We start from the raw sequence: 16124 nt of genomic DNA on the forward strand, positions 1-16124 counted from the left end.
TTTTTTCTCTCTGTTTCTCCTGCCGTTGTTGTTTTCTGCTTCACGCCTCACGCTGCAGCATTGCCTCCACCGCCGAGAGCATCGGACTACCCTCGTACATCTGCAGTAGCTTCTTCTCTGCCCAAGACCGCAGTTCAAGTGCCTCTTCTACTGACTGTTCACCTCCAGCCCGTCGCGGTGGGGCCTTCGCTTGTTTCACCACTTCATTCGCCGTCACCCATAATCCATATGCCGCACGACTGTTGTTTGCATGATCATTAAGCCGCAGTGACTGTGCGTATTCGACGAGACTACGATTGTAGTCACCCAACATGTAACACAGTTCTGCTATGCGGGTATGAGAAAGGTATGAATTGGAGGTAAATAACATTGCTTCATCAGCATAGTAAAGCGCTTTCGGAATGTCATCACACAAGTAGTAAAGATTAGATAGCTCACGATAAGCAGGAACACTATCCCCACAATGCAACTCCAAATATTTGTGTTTTTCTCCATTCTCATCTGTGTACACAAGTTGCTGCTCCAGTACCTCAATAGCCTTCTTGAGTTTTCCCTCACTCTTAAATATCGCACTTAACCGCTTTACAGGGAAGTCATCTGTTGGGCAATCCTTAAGGATTCCACGGTACAGTTGCTCAGCAGCTGTTGTAGCTCCTTCTGCCTCCAAACATAAGCCCTCAAGATGTTTTACACGTACCGACTGTTTGCCAAAACGCTTCTGGAGCAAGGAGAGATAGTGTCGTGCAGTGTCCACACGACCGCAGTCCAACGCCGCGATAAGAATTTGCTCATAGATGGATAACAGCTCCACCTCACCGATGCCACTAGTACCACCAGCAAGAAGATCCGTTCCTAGAAGAAAAACAACGTTAGCATTGCGTGTTTGACACTCACGATGCTTCTGCAAAAGTTGACGCTTCTGTTGCCTTGATAACTGTTTAAGATCAAGAGGCGTCAGAGAATTCAGAGAAACACATGAGTCCGCCATTGCTCTTGTGTTATGTTTCTCGTTTCACTTTTATTTATTGTTTGTTTTTTTTCTTCTTGTTGTTGCTGTTTTTTGTTTTTGTTTTCTGTGTCTCTCGAAGCGCCTTTTGTTTCACCTACTGAGCTGCACACTTCTTGTTGACTTCACGGCGCAACACTCCTCTGGATATGACAAATCGAAACACAGAGAGTTGAAGGAAAATAAAAATAAAAATTAGAAAAATAAAACGGAAAGAAAGCACCTTATCTTGTTTTTAAGTGCATCAAAACCCTCCAACACTACTATGAAGGATTGTGGTAAGAGCAATAGCTATTGTGCAGAACGATACAATGAAACAGAGCGCAGATTGCGATAAATATGTTGTTTTTCTTTTCTTGCCTCGTCACAAAAAAGGATTCGAGCAATAGAGAGAGGGGGGAAGACTTGAAAATACAACAAACAAACACCACTCAATGGTATTTCTTTTTGCTTTCGACTAAATATAAGTGCAGTAACGTGTAAAAAACAAAGGAAATAAAACTTCTCGTATTGTCAAACATGATAAAGATAGAAATAAAATCTAAAAAAAAAAACCAACAATGAAGACTCGTGGAGCTATCCCTGTATGAGTTCATATGTTTTTTTTCTTTGATTTCACAACCCTACCTTCACTTTATGGGAGAGTTTTTTTTTTGTCTCGTTTTGCGATAGCAATATTCATTGATTTTCACCAAGGGAAAGAAAAATGTGTATTTATGTGGTTTTCTGAGAGAGAGAGAGAGAGGGAGAGATGCACACTCGCGCAGAAAGAAAAAAAAAGGATGGGGGAAAAACAAGGCAGAAAAAAGAGTTTTACCAACATGTCCCTTACGTTCAAAGACGATCCTGCCCCCCACCAGACCCCCATGGACTCACTCCTTTTTTGACCTCTGTACCTTTGCTGTCTCAAAGACAATGTGCCGCGTCACCTCGTAGGACTTCACAAAAGCGGGAACTGGGAGGAATTCGAACTTGGAGTGGAAGTTGTGTGCGCCCGTGAAGTAGTTTGGTGTTGGCAGGCCGTGGGCTGCGAGTGCGGCGCCGTCTGTTCCGCCCCGCATGGGCGTTTCTTTGGGCGTCACACCTGCGGCCCGCATCGCAGCGCGCAGCACTTCGACGGCGGTGGTGCCGCCTTCGCCCGCGAGTGTGGCGGCGATGTTGCGGTACTGCGGCTGCACCTTCACGTCGATGCGGGCGGTGGGATGTGCGCTGCGGAGTGTTTCTGCTGCGGTGTGTAATGCCTGCAGACGGGCGGCGAACTTCGCCTCGTCAAATTCCCGCACCATCGCGCCGAGCACCGCCTCGTTTTGGTTGGCGCGGATGTCGGCGAACCAAAAATACCCCTCGCGGCCCGCCGTCTGCTCCGGTGTCTCGGCCCGGTCAAACCGCGAAATGTAATCGACGGCCAGCAGCAGCGGGTTCACCAGCACTCCCTTTGCAGACATGGGATGGGCGGTGACGCCGGTGAAGGTGATCTCCGCCTTGGCGGCATTGAAGTTCTCAAACACCACCTCACCCAACTCACAGCAGTCAATCGTATAGGCAAAGTCCACGTTGAAGCGTGAGTGGATGTCAAGATGTTTGGCCCCAAGAAGACCAATCTCTTCATCAGGCACGCAACAAATGATAACATCACCGTGCTCCTCCTTCTGCTGCTGTAGTGTAGTAACCATCTCCATCACATTTGTTACAGCCGCCTTGTCATCGGCGCCAAGAACGCTTGTGCCATCGCTGAAAAGAATGTCTTGTCCGGCATAGCGTTCAATCTCCGGGTGCTCGGCCACACGCAGCCAAATATCTTGTTCCTTGTTTAAACAAACATCACCACCCTCGTAACGGAGCAGCTGTGCCTTTACTACAGGACTTAAACCAACGTCCACCGTATCAAGATGAACAATAAACCCAACAGTCGGACAATCCTTCTTGCTACCCCGTAGCACTGCTGTCACAGTAGCATGTTCATCACACAGAACGTCATCGAGACCAGCTGAACGAAGTTCACTTGCAATAAGTTCAGCAAGCTCCTGCTGTCCTGGTGAGGTCGGTAGACAATTACCAATATTCAAAGGGTTACTTTGGCTGCTTATAGCGGAATACCGCAGAAACCTCTCCACCAAACGTTGCTCAATAGTTTTCACGGACATAATTTCTCAATCTTTGTTTTAGGAAAAAAGAAAAAAACAAGTAAAGAGAAAGAGAAACAAAGTAAAAATAAAAAAGAACAGAGCCGTTACAGAGTGGAGGGAATAAAAAAAAATGGTGGGGTGAGGGAGCAAAAAACAAGCAAAAAACACCAAAAGAAATGAAGTGGAAATGCATCTATTGCATCAATCCATTTTTTTTCTCTTCTGATGGTGAGTTGTACCGTACATCAAATGTTGAAATTTTCCAATTGAAGCGTCACTACTGATACCGTTAGAAACCTAGTATAAAAAGGTCTTCTGAACCGTCTCAATCGCAGAGGTTTTTGTACCACGAAGACCTTTAAGGTACTGTACTGTTCGAGGTGGTTGAACTGCGGCATTTTGCATAGTCTGTGTTTCATCATCTCGTGGTGGTCGAACTTGTGTAGCATTATCTCGGCGAAAGTGAGATGCAATTGTCTGTGTAGAGTGTGTACGCATGTTGAGAAGGTTTACAAGTTTTAGTGCCTGACGACGCAGGTCCCACTCATTCCAGCGGTAGTTATGATCCATGTAAGGGTCAATTTGACCTGTTTGCGTGGACATATCATGACGTTTCACGACTCCTCCTGCTGCTGTTAACGCAGACACACGGGGTTCATATTTACGTGTACCGCGTATGTAGAGTTCACGTGGAAGTTGATCATACATATCCAGGAGACCAACAAGTACCATGTCCTCTTCTGCCATGTGCAAGATAGTATCCAGATACTTTGTCGGCGATGCTGCAAAACGGCGAAGGGCAGTATCTGAGCAGAAAGCGTACCACTTACCCTTGCTGCCGTCCTCTCCTGGTTGAACAAGAAATCCTGCAAACGCCTTTTCTTCTTCGCTTTCTTTCCCTTCAACGCAAATACCATCTTCTACCAAGCATACCGGACACAGACCATGCAGTGCTCGTGACGCAAGATGCTGTTTTAGCTCTGCTGAATTTGCAATATACGAAAGTGCATTCGGTGATGCGTGAAGTGAGGTGATGTACGCCGCTGTAGCATCATGATCCGTTGCTGTCTCACCCTTCGCTCCTGCGAGAGCCTGCTCCAGAAGTGTTGGCGGTAATGAGGGGGATGACACTGTACCAAGTGAAAGTGAGAGATCAACAAGGGCGCGTATCTCCCCAAACGTCTCAAAGCTTTGCACCGTCTCCTCGTATGCATCGGCGAGGGCAATGAATTTTGGATAGACAGTACGCTTTGGCACACTACTGTGGAGTGTAACACCGTCAGATCGCATAGAAGTTGTACCAAGTACTGCCCGTAGTTCTGCTAAAGCTGTGTCATATGCGCGCAGATGTTCGCCATGGATGATGTTTGCGAGATCAGCCAGGCGTTTTTCTGCAATGCGGAGATTAAGCAATAACTGGAGGGCGCGGTGGTATTCTTCGCGTAATGCCTGTCGTTCAGTACTCCCAACAGCGGCCGACGGCGAGCGCAGAAACGCAACATAATCCGAACACACCGCAGAGGCTTTCTGCAGTTCCTGCGTGATGCGTTCCTGCAACTCCGATAACGTAGAAGCGGCGGTATCATGCAGGACGATGAGACCGGCACCAGTTGTGCGTCCCTCCTCCATATTATACAGTCGTATACCCCACACAATACGACGCAACTCCTCCAATTGACGCCGCTTTTCTTCAGCTGGTTGATTGGCAAATGCACGAACTTGTGCACGTGGCAACACGCCGTTTAGTGTGGCTACAGTCTCTTTGCGGACGGTCACATCTCCCTCAGAAGTGCTACGCAGTTGTCCGTAACGGTGCAAAATGAAGAATGCAATCTCGCTGAGCATCTCTTCTGGCATTCGTGTAGAATTCTCACAGAGAGATCCCATAAGACGCATAGTGACAGCTTCCTGCTTCACCTGCTCGGTACGGCGTTTATTCATAAAATTAGCACGCAATCCTGCTGTCTGACACTGCAAGGAAAGTGTCGCCATCACATTTGTTGAGCATGTGGCAAAGTATTTTGAGAGATTTTCCGCCATCGCTTCAATTGCCTCTGGAGTCTCAGCCACATTTCCCTTCTCATCTTTATTCGTTGAGCCAAGAAGTGAGAGACGCACAGCAAATGCAGCAAACTCTGGTGTGAGTGTTGAAGTTGACGTGCCGCCAGTCTGTTTCCGGAATCGTTTCACAATTTCTTTTGCTAGCACCGGTGTGACGTTCATATCTTGAAATATATATATATATATATCGTTTTCTTTCTTTCTTTCTTTCTTTCTCTCTCTCTATGTGTTCTTGGTCTTGCTCTTGCTCTTGTTGCCTTTGCAATTCTATTTTCTTCGCTTTCTTTGATTGCTTAACCGCCTCGTAACAAAAAGTTGCACGCGAAAGCACACAACCTTTCTTTTTCTTACTCTACTATAGCAAACCTTTAGTTCCTCCGTTCTTGTAAGAATGGCAACAGTTTGGGTGTAACCAGAAAAGTACCCTTCCATGTAGATCAAGCATAAAAAGACAAAAAAAATAAGAAGATAATAAAAAATAGAAACAATTGGCCAGGAGAAACTCAAAGGTCTACAGAAAAGCAGACCGTCAGAGAGACAGACCAGCAGAAGGAGTGAAAAAAAAACAAAAGAAAAAAACAACAACAAAAACAAAAAAGAAATGTTATGGAAGCATAATCATCGCCAACATTTGTTCTTTCACTCTTTACTCTATTTGTCATATCGTACACAAAGAAAAGAAGAGTGGGCATAAATTTGTACATGTATTCAACAGAAACAGTTCCTGTTCTAAGTTTTTTTTTTTTTGGGGGGGGGAGGGGGTATACCTTGTTTCCTCTCCATATGCATATTTCCTTACATAGAACACCATATATCTGTCTCTATTTTTGTTTGTTTGTTTGTTTGTTCACCTTCACAGATCTACTTTTCTTCTCCCTCAAATCCGACTCAAAATACACAGAAAAACAGAAACAGGCAAAGTATACATAAACTTATATAAATATATAAATATATAAATATATATAAGCGCATAGAAATGACTACTTTACTGACGTGAAGAAAGTCTCTTCTTCACAAGATCTTGTGCAGCGTAAAACGCAACACCATCGGGGTCTTTCTGCAATCGTCTTTGCATTTCTGCCGCCTCAAACTGTTCACCACCGTCTACAAAACGGCCATCACCTTCTGCGAATATTGTCACACGAGGTGTAGCAGTGGTAAGAGCAGAAGAAGAATTGGTGCTTTTTAGTGTGGGTAGCACATCAGAACCTGCAGTGTCAGCTTCTACCTTAACCCTCTGGGGTAAGATTGTGGATTGTAGGCTAGATTTGTACCAGTACTGAAAATTATTCATAAATGCCTCACGATGTCGGTTAAGCTGTTTGACGAGAACACCTCGTTCTGTCAAGGCCCTCGTCACAGCACGGTTAGTGTAGGAGAGAAGTGCCTTCTTTTCAGTCGCTTTCATGTTGCGAAGATCACCAGTCAGTGAAGCATGCAAAACATTGGGTGGAAGTGAGCCGTCATTGCCATTGTTATTATTATTATTATTATTATTATTATTATTATTATTATTATTATTGTTATTATTAACGCCATCACTGTTCTCCGAGACTTCCATTGATGTGTGTCCTGTTTGTGATGTTCCATACCGTGATGTCACACGTTCTTCTATTGTTGTCATCCCTGGTGATGGGCTCTTCTTATTAGACTCCATATCAGCTTTAATTTCCTGAATTCTATGTTGTAACCGCAAGATTTCCTCATTCTTTTCGGCTACAAGCTTCTGTGCATTGTTAATTACTTCTAGTTGACAAACTCCATTAGGTGTTCGTTTGTACATTTCAAAAGCCACACGTTTGTCACGTACAACACCTTCTTGCCGCCCAATACCCTTTACAGACGGCAATGGGGCCGTAGAAGCATGCTGATCCATAGGTGAAAGGGTGTTATCAAAGGTATCCCTTAAAGGGGAATAAGAAGATCCTGGTGAGTAAGACCGTCCCTTCAAGTTCTCATCAGTGGGAGGTGAGAGGGTCGTCATTGGCGCTGCCGTTTTCGTTGTTGTAACTGCAGCTGCAGCAGATGTAGTAGCAGCCGATGCAGTTGTATTTTGAGATACGGATGTAGTGGTATGTGGAGGTGCAGTTGTTGCGGTTGCGGTTGCTGTTGTTGGAGTTCCAGTGGTGGGGACAGTTCCATCCATTGCAGAGGTCATAACGTAATCAGCATTAGATCCTCTTGCTGCGGATGTATTATGGGTTGCATGAGCACTGAAGGAGACACTACGATTTTGCTGCTGAAACATTTCTCGCAATCCGGGACTAAGTTTATCTGTTGACCCCACACCAACACCTGTTGAGGGGTCCATTGTACTAGTCACATACCTAATAGTTTCCCTCGATTCTGCGTTATTATGTTGTCTCGTACTGTATTTACGTTTTGCAGAACTTTTTGCACTAGAACTGCTTCCTGGACGTGGTGTTGTTATTGCCAACTGATGCTCCATCTCCTTCATGATCGCATCTCGTTCCTCCAAGATGGATTTAAAGGCGAGAAAACAGGCATGCATCTCCCGCACACATGTCACTGAGACTTGTGGGATATTTCCATCAATAAATGCCTCTACTCGTTCGCGTGCGGTTTGAATTTCATCTGTTTCAAGTGGTGCTGTGGCGATGGCTTCCCTCCCTGCGAGCTGATCTTGCATACGCAGTTCTGCCTTCAAACTGAGAAGTTGTTTCTGTAGCACTTTGACCTGCGCCTCTGGATTCATGGAGGCATGCATAGCTGGTTTAGACTCCACCCGCACCATTCGCTTTGCAAAGTTAAGTGTTGCAATGGTTGCCTCTGTGTGCCGTGGTTCTGGCCAGATGTTTGCAATCAAAGTGGTTCTGCTGCTGCCGCCGATGGAGTCCTTCAACAGCATTGTGAGTTTACTCTGTCTGTACGGCACGTGCCGCGGGCGGTTGGCGGCGAGGGCGAGGACGACCTGCTCAAGCATCGCGAGGGATTTGTTGATGACGCGCGTCTCGTGGGCGGCCGCCTCGTCGCCCGCCGCGTGTGGCCGGTCGCTGCTCGCCAAATCGACAAAATTGAAGCGCGAGTGGTGCACAACGGCGTCGCTGTCAATGAGACTTTTACTCACCACGTAGAGTGTGAGAACGGCGTGGGAGCGGGAACTCTGCGGGTTGAGGGGATTCGCCCCAGTCAGTCGCCGCTGCAGGCCCTCAAACACCGCCGCCAACGCCTCCCCCTCACCCCCACACACCCGCTCATCCACCCCGCGCAGCACCACCGCCCCGCTGGTGTCAATCGTCACAGAGGCCTTATTCGCACCGCCACTCTCTCTGCCTCCAAACTTCGTCGCAGCGGCAAGTACGGCAGCCGCAGAGGGGCCACGGCCAAGCAAATCATACACCTGCTCACCATACACCTCAACAAAGGTAAGGCTCACCTTGAACTCCCGCTCACTTGATAGCTTTATCATATCAAACATAGCCTGGATAGCGCGCGGAACACATCCACGTGTAGGGAAAGCATTTCCCCCAAAAAGTGTATACGTCTTCCCAGATCCACTTTGACCGTGGCAAAGCAAAGTGCAATTAAAACCTTGCACCACCGCCTCCACCAAATCAGAAGCTGCTGTGTTGTATACAACCTCCTGTGAAGCATTCTGCAATATAGCATCAACAGTAAATGTCTGGGTATCTTCAACACCTGTACCACCTGGTGAAATTGTCTTGATATTTGCATTTGTAGTAGTAGCTATGGACACATCACCATTGGGGCGCGTAATGCAAAGTGTATTCTCTGACATAACATTAAAGTTGTTCGTCACAAAGTCGGTGGGCCTCGTACGAACTATAATACGTACTTGTGACGGCATATTGGTATAAGCCCGTGCAGTGCGCATGTGTATATATGCAAAAACAAAAAAAAACTAATCAGAAGAATGCACAAACAAAAGAGAAAAATACGCACACAATTCGAATAAACAAGGTAAAAAGTCTTACGATGCCCTCCTTCAGTACAAGTGGCACACAAAGAGAGTATGAAAGAAGACCAGTCTCTCCTGTTCGCTCCGTGGGTCTCTCTGTAGTGTATGGAGCCTATGTTTTCTTCCTTTTTTTATTCGGTGTGTGTATCTATATATATATATATATATATATATATATATATATATATATATATATATATATATATAGATATATATATATAAGGTGCAAGGGAGTGGGCTTGTGGGTGCCTTGTTTCTTTCCCTTGACCTTCGTGTACTGCTTCCTTTTTTTCCCCTTTTTGTGGAAGCGACAGTATGGAATCTTCCTTTTGTTGGTATGTGTTAGCCACTCCGTGGAGAGGCATACAGCATCAAAGTTACAAATAAAAATAAAATGAAAATAAAAATATATATAAACAGAGGGGTCTATAATCATTGTGGTATTTATATACGAAAAATAAAACAGGTACTTATGGCATTAAAACGAAGTAAATGCCAGACAAAAAAATGAAAGAAAAAAAGGAATAAGGCCAAACATATTTCGTTTCCATCCTCCAATGATGCCAAGAAAAGAGGCCCCCCTCTCCACGCTAATAAATGCACACATGAACAGAAATATATATATATACAGTAATTATAGAAATGTAAATGGGGGGAGAGGTAGAAAGAAATATAGGCAGTGGTACACCTCCAAGAAGCAATCCATCATCTTTTGCCCCCCCCCCCCCCTCTCCTTGCAAAACCTCTCAGATATTCCCTTTCTCTTCTTCTGACATTAGTAATTACCGTTGTTGTTCTTCATTTTTTTTTTTTTTGTCATTGTTTCGTTTCGATTTTTACGTACTTTTCCGCTTTCTGTTCAAGCTCCGGTGTAGAAACTCCGTTGAGATCATGAACGAGTACGTAAAAGGCAACAATAGAAAAAAAAGTGAACATAAACATCATCAATCAAGAGGCGAGAGTGAAAGGAGGGGCGGAACTAAAGAAAAATAAAAGAGAAGGAAAACAACGAGATACCTGGATCCAAAAATACTACAGGGTATACTCCCCCATATCTAAAATTTGCTTCGGTTTTTCGCTCTTCCTTTTCTCCTTCAATCTTCTTCCCTCCTTTTTTCTTCTTTTCCTCTTTATTGTGTATTGTTCCCTCTCCAATTCTCTCGGACACACTGATTTGCGCAGATCATGCCAAGAAGGATGTTCAATAGCGTCCAGGAAAGGGAAAAAAACAAAAATGAAAAAAGACAGGAGGATAAAATGCATAAATAATGTGCCATTTTTTTTTTTTTGATTTGTTTGCGTAGGTATGTGGGTGAGTGGAAAGGGGGAGGGGAAGGGATAGAAAAAGAGAAGTATAGAAGAAATATACAAAGATGAAGGAAAAACAACAGACGGCGAAAAGAAATACGTCTGCGATAAAGTAATGATAAAGAAAAACAAATTAATAAAAACAATAAAAATTCAAGTTATACATCGAATATTTTTTCACATTCTCAAGATCTTATAAAGAACTAGTGATTATCTGTCTTTCTGATATTCACTAATAAGGTGAACTACATCATTGTCATAGCGTATATATTTCCAAAACTATCACCTAAAACAATCTTGCTAGTTGGGCCTGTTGCCATGCAATAAACAGGTGCTTTACAGAAAGTACTAGCGTATTCCTTTCCAGTTTGAATATCAATAATGTACACAAAACGATTTGTACATGCTGCCACAACATATCCTGTAAATGGACCCGGTGCAGCACAGGAGAGTGTCCATCCAAGCTTTACTACGCGACCAGGCTGGCGTGTGAGACCAATAACATCCGCCACAGAGAGTCGAAGTTTACGGGATCCATCCTCGGTTGACCAGACACAAAGACATTTCTCATCATTGCTAACAATATGGGCCCCATCAGAGGTATAGCTACACGCCAGAACGATACCTACATGTCCTTCAAGTGTCCAGCGTGTTTTTCCCGATGATGTCGACCATACCCGCAGTGTTTTGTCTGCGGAGGCGCTACAGACATATTTCCCATCGGGACTATAGGCGACACTTACAATGATACCGCCGTGGTGAGTGTATGCCAATCGTTCCTGTGCGCTGCGTGTTTCCCATAAACGACAGATACGATCTTGACAACCAGAGACGACACTTCTACTGTCTGGACTGAAACAACAACAAATGACAACCTTGTCGTGTTCTATCACATACAGCAATTTTGTGACGGTGGCGTCCCACAGTGTAAGTGTATGGTCCTTGCTTGTCGTCGCGAGGAACTTACCATCGGGAGATATGGTTGTGCATATAACGGTATCGTGGTGTCCAGTAAAGATTCCCTCTTCAGCGCCGCTTGCAAGTCCACGTAGTGTGACAGACGCATCTGTACAGGCACAACTTACAAGACTGCGTTCATTAGGTGCCACCGCCAAACACTTCACACGCGCCGCGTGACCAATAAGTGTATGTACTGTAAAGTGACGCAGTGGACGTTTTGAAGTCTTTGATGATGATGCCTCAGTATTACGTATTAGTGCGGTGACTGTATTGGGCATAGCACTGAATGTACGCGTTACCTTCGCGTTACCTACGGATCGCCTTGTGAGGCTTTCCTGTAATGATGCCCGTCGCTCTACCGTGTCATAATTCGATTTATCTCGACTGAGCTCCACCTCGTCCACAACGACATTAAAGTCGGTGAATCGAAATAAGTTCATCGAACCACCCCCATCCTCTCCTCTTGTGGTGGCGGGAGTGCCGGATGCTGTGAAGAGGGAAAATCCAGCACCGGAGGGACGGTTATCCGTGACGCGGCGGCCCATCACGGCGGGGGGTTTGCGTCCCTCAATACGCCAATGTTTCGCCTGCGCCTCGTCCTTCGACACAATGGCGTCATCGTAGACAAAGAGATCCTCCTCAATCGTGAGGGGCAACGCCTGCTGCTCAGTGGTCAGTTTTTCCGACTGAAACAACACATGGGGAGCGGCCGCTGCCTCGCCTCCGACACTTTGCTGCGAGGCACCAACGGTGATGTCGGACAGAAATTCATCATCACCGTCAGCGTCACTGCTGGTATGGGATGCTCTTTTTGCCTTTTGTGTACTACTTGCACTCGTCCGCGCAAAAGTTGGGAGGTTCGTTGGGAACTGTTGATTGGAGCCATTCTCACCCTGATGAACACCGATAAAGGAGGAAACCACACCTCTGCTAGCACCACAGCCCATTATTTTGATACCCACTAACTACCGGTTTTTCCCTTTATTCCCTACTAATGACTTTATTTATTCTTCTTTTTATTGGTACTTATTAGATTGTATCTTTGTCGTCGAAGTCACCGCTGCAGTCGTCGTCCCAGTCAGGTATACCTCTTAGTATTGCCAGTGGTTATGCCTGTGGTAGTAGAATAAAATAAACAATAGAGGTTCAGCTACAGGGAGAAAGAGAACGTGGTTTTTAAAAGAAAGAAAGGAAATGGAAACGCCCAAGGCCAATTGATTCTAATGCTCCTATGGATCTGTGTTTTGTTGTGGATGTTTTCCTGCCTCTTTCTTTGTTTCCTTTCCTTTCCTTTATTTTATTGGTTTTGCTGCTTCCTTTACCCTGATTTAATTATATCTACTATTTACCCACTGTGTTCAACACAGACTGTCCCTTTTGGACTGAGTGCAATAGATTTACACTCACCTTTTTTCCTTTCCGTCCACTCGACTGACTTCTTTTTTTTCCTCTTTCCTTTGGTGTATACAGAAAGCTCAATAATGGGATGATAAGAAGAAACAGAAGAAAAGCAAAAAAAGAATTGATATAGATGAAGCAAATAACAAAAGGAAAAAAATAAACATGAGACGATAAACAATCCGGAATCAGTAATAAAAATCTGCAGCCTCATAATCATCAACAACAGAAAAAAGGAGATAAAATAGTTTTCACACGTTCCACTTCCCCTCCCCCATAAATGGAAAAAAAACGCACTCCGTAGACACGTTTAGAAACGAAAACACACATGCATGAAGCCAAAGAAGGAATAAAAAAAAAACAAAAAAAAGTAACATAAAAGGTGAACGGCGACTTCTTGCCTTTTTTTTTTCTTGGAGGTAGGGGAAACGACTTTATTGGTGTAAACACATCATCTAGAGAAGAAAATATGGCAAGCAAAAAAAAGGGATTCCTAGTAAATAAACATATATAAAAATAAACATATATATATATATATATATATATATATATGTATTTGTTTCATTCTTTGTGCATTCTTTGCATGTTCCTTTCTTCTCTTTGTTTTTTTTTCCTCTTGGGGAAGGGAGGAATTGCGTGTATTTTTCTCTTTTTCTTTTCTCTTGTTAAACAGATGAAGCAAATAATTGAGTGGATAAAGAAGAAAGAAGGGGTGACGAAACCGTGAATCTAAATGCTCCCGCCCACTTTAACAGTACACAAACATGTAATCTATATTCTGTGTGTATGTGCGTGTTGGGGTTAGGTTCCGTTATATTCACCCTCTTCCTTCCTATAATGTTGTAGTCAAGAACAAAATAATAATAGCAAGAACAGAAAAAACTTTGCTGTCATTCCTAAAGCTCACGGTTCTGAATAAGTTCGCAGAGAATATCCTTTGTGTACCGCAGACGTGAAGCGACCTCCTTTGAGCGTGATGCCACAGATGACAACGCCATCGTAACGCGGTGACCAGAAGTATCCGTGTATGTCACAACACGTGATTCAGAGCTGAGAATCACCTCTGCCTTGTCGTGGAAACACACTTGAATTGTTTTGTTAGACAGACGAAATATCATCGCCTGTGGTGCCATCAACCAACGCTTTACATAAACAATATCTTCAATCATGTGTGGATCACTGAGAAGCGATGGTGCATGATTCATGTACGGTGAGCATCGTACTACCTCCACCCCTTCCCGCACACTGCGTGCACGCGACAAGTATGACTTAAAATACTTGATTAGTGTAACCTTTTTGTTTAAGGTCTCAGGGAAGGATTCCATGTGAAATGACTGTCGCTGATCTCTTGCATGTACAACATTGTTATTATTATTACGTGTGACAACCTCCTTTACACGAGCATAGTACTCAACCCGACCTGTGATGGGTTCCCATACCATCTTTGTAGAGTCATTGAAGTGAACACCGGTGTGTCCAGTGCTGAGTCTGTAGCAGAGTCCATACTTTGCGGAAAAGTCAGCGAAGTCTGTAACCCACACAGAAGGGAGAGGATACGCCGATCGTGAATCCTCATCTTCCTCTGCTGTGGCGCAAAATGGTGCCGGCACCTCGCGCACACGAGGCTCAGGCACCTCTAAGAGAGTCTGATGCAGATGATCATGTAACGCCGTGAGATGATTCTTCTCTTCCTCATCCAGTTGGTAGTGTTGTACACGAGGAGCAGCCGCATGTTCTTCATTCTCTTCTGAAGGTTGAGACAACATTGGTGGTGGTGGTGGGGGTGGTGGCTGTTGTTGTTGAGTACGCGGTTGTTGACGTGCTGTCTCTGCACGAGGCGTCCTTGTGGGCGTCACATCGTTATTATTATTATTATTATTATTATTATTATTATTATTATTATTATTATTATTATTATTATTATTATTATTATTATTATTATTATTATTATTATTATTACGCTGTGTGCAGTAGTAGTTCTTATTACTGTTTGAAGACGCACCACCGGGCAGAGCCATCTTTGCTGAGGACTCGCTCTGTACCTGTCGGCGAACCGTTCCCATAGTGTTAGCACTGAGTGGACGAAGTACTTCACGTCGTGGCTGTCTGGGAGTCGTAACAGGTGTACATCCAACCATCTCCATTCCTTTTGGTTTCTGCGATTTTTGTTGTATTTGTAGTTGTTGTTGTTGTTCTTGTTCCTGTTCTTGTTGTTCCTGCTGCCGTTCACCACTTCCCTGCATGCGATGTCGTGTGGCGGTGGGAAAGAGTGAGAGAGGTGCCACAAGTGGTGGAACGGGACTACGAAAGAATGGATGACTGCGAATCTCAATTAATGTTGGTCGGTGATCCGGACGACTCTGCAGAATACGATGAATGAGTTCCTTTCCACTATCCGGTATTTCCACACGTGGTGGAAACTCATATCGACATTGTTTAATGCGGCGATAAGTTGCCTTAACATCGGAGGTCTGAAACGGGGGTTCTCCCACGAGGAGTGTGTAGAGAATAACACCTAACGACCATATATCCACTTCATAACTGTGACCCTCATGCGCCCCATCAATGATTTCAGGTGCAATGTAGTTTGGTGTTCCACATATCGTGCGTTTGCGCTCTCCCTCATACTGTAACTCCGCCGCGAGACCAAAGTCTCCAATCTTTACATTCATGTCAGCATCCATCATCATATTCCCCAATTTCAAGTCACGGTGAATGACAAATTGATCATGCATGTACTGAATAGCCGCAAGTGCTTGTAGCATAATATACTGCGTCTCTGCAACAGTAAATCGGTCTCGGCGTTTAGAAACCTCCATTAATGTTTGATTACTGCACTTCTCTAACAATATGTACACATGCCAATCATCCTGAAAGGTGCGAATGAAGTTCACAATGTTCTTATGCTTCATGCGACGATGAATAGAAATCTCCGAGTGTAATTTCTGCAGGGTTTTTACCTTTTGCAGACTAGAGCGATCAATCACCTTTAGTGCATACGACTCCCCATCACGTTCCACTTCATAACAATTTGCAAAACCACCACGTCCGAGAAGTCGGCCGCAGCGAAATGTCCCCACAACACGGCCGTGGCGATCGTACTCCCGCAGTGCACTTCCCTCACGAAAGTCCGGCCGCTCACTCTGCTGCGATGCGAGAAATCCCACACGTGAGGCGCCATGGCGTTGCGCCGGCATTACAGGCGGCTGTGGTTTTGCCCCAATCATTAATGCTGTTCACACCCAATATATATATTTTTCTTTCTTTTTAGCTTCTTTATTTTGTTTTTGTTTTTTTCTCCCCCTTCGCCACTCGGTATGTCTAG

General features: G+C 44.6%; 6 protein-coding genes across 6 annotated transcripts; all 6 read right to left on the reverse strand.

The window, feature by feature from the left end:
• Window positions 1-40: 40 nt before the first annotated feature.
• LSM04_003089 (uncharacterized protein) lies at window positions 41-988 on the reverse strand (the record flags this gene model as incomplete). The annotated part of the gene is made up of 1 exon (XM_067337641.1): window positions 41-988. One exon carries the CDS (start codon window positions 986-988, stop codon window positions 41-43), a length of 948 nt encoding a protein of 315 aa, XP_067192853.1.
• An 890-nt stretch (window positions 989-1878) lies between these two features.
• Window positions 1879-3150, reverse strand: LSM04_003079 (Peptidase M20; the record flags this gene model as incomplete). Its single annotated transcript, XM_067337642.1, has 1 exon — window positions 1879-3150. The coding sequence occupies one exon, from the start codon at window positions 3148-3150 to the stop codon at window positions 1879-1881; it is 1272 nt and encodes a 423-aa protein (XP_067192850.1).
• Window positions 3151-3429: 279 nt separating this feature from the next.
• On the reverse strand, window positions 3430-5355 carry LSM04_009230 (Cilia- and flagella-associated protein 206; the record flags this gene model as incomplete). Its single annotated transcript, XM_067337643.1, has 1 exon — window positions 3430-5355. The coding sequence occupies one exon, from the start codon at window positions 5353-5355 to the stop codon at window positions 3430-3432; it is 1926 nt and encodes a 641-aa protein (XP_067192979.1).
• Window positions 5356-6178: 823 nt separating this feature from the next.
• LSM04_007622 (Kinesin motor domain) lies at window positions 6179-9022 on the reverse strand (the record flags this gene model as incomplete). The annotated part of the gene is made up of 1 exon (XM_067337645.1): window positions 6179-9022. One exon carries the CDS (start codon window positions 9020-9022, stop codon window positions 6179-6181), a length of 2844 nt encoding a protein of 947 aa, XP_067192940.1.
• Window positions 9023-10686: 1664 nt separating this feature from the next.
• On the reverse strand, window positions 10687-12348 carry LSM04_003071 (WD40 repeat; the record flags this gene model as incomplete). The annotated part of the gene is made up of 1 exon (XM_067337646.1): window positions 10687-12348. The coding sequence occupies one exon, from the start codon at window positions 12346-12348 to the stop codon at window positions 10687-10689; it is 1662 nt and encodes a 553-aa protein (XP_067192849.1).
• A 1347-nt stretch (window positions 12349-13695) lies between these two features.
• On the reverse strand, window positions 13696-16026 carry LSM04_006553 (Protein kinase domain; the record flags this gene model as incomplete). The annotated part of the gene is made up of 2 exons (XM_067337647.1): window positions 13696-14621; window positions 14787-16026. The coding sequence occupies 2 exons, from the start codon at window positions 16024-16026 to the stop codon at window positions 13696-13698; spliced, it is 2166 nt and encodes a 721-aa protein (XP_067192919.1).
• Between the last annotated feature and the right edge of the window lie 98 nt (window positions 16027-16124).

The sequence above is a fragment of the Trypanosoma melophagium genome, assembly GCF_022059095.1.
Source record: "Trypanosoma melophagium isolate St. Kilda chromosome Unknown ctg19segment0, whole genome shotgun sequence".
NCBI classification, from domain to species: domain Eukaryota; phylum Euglenozoa; class Kinetoplastea; order Trypanosomatida; family Trypanosomatidae; genus Trypanosoma; species Trypanosoma melophagium.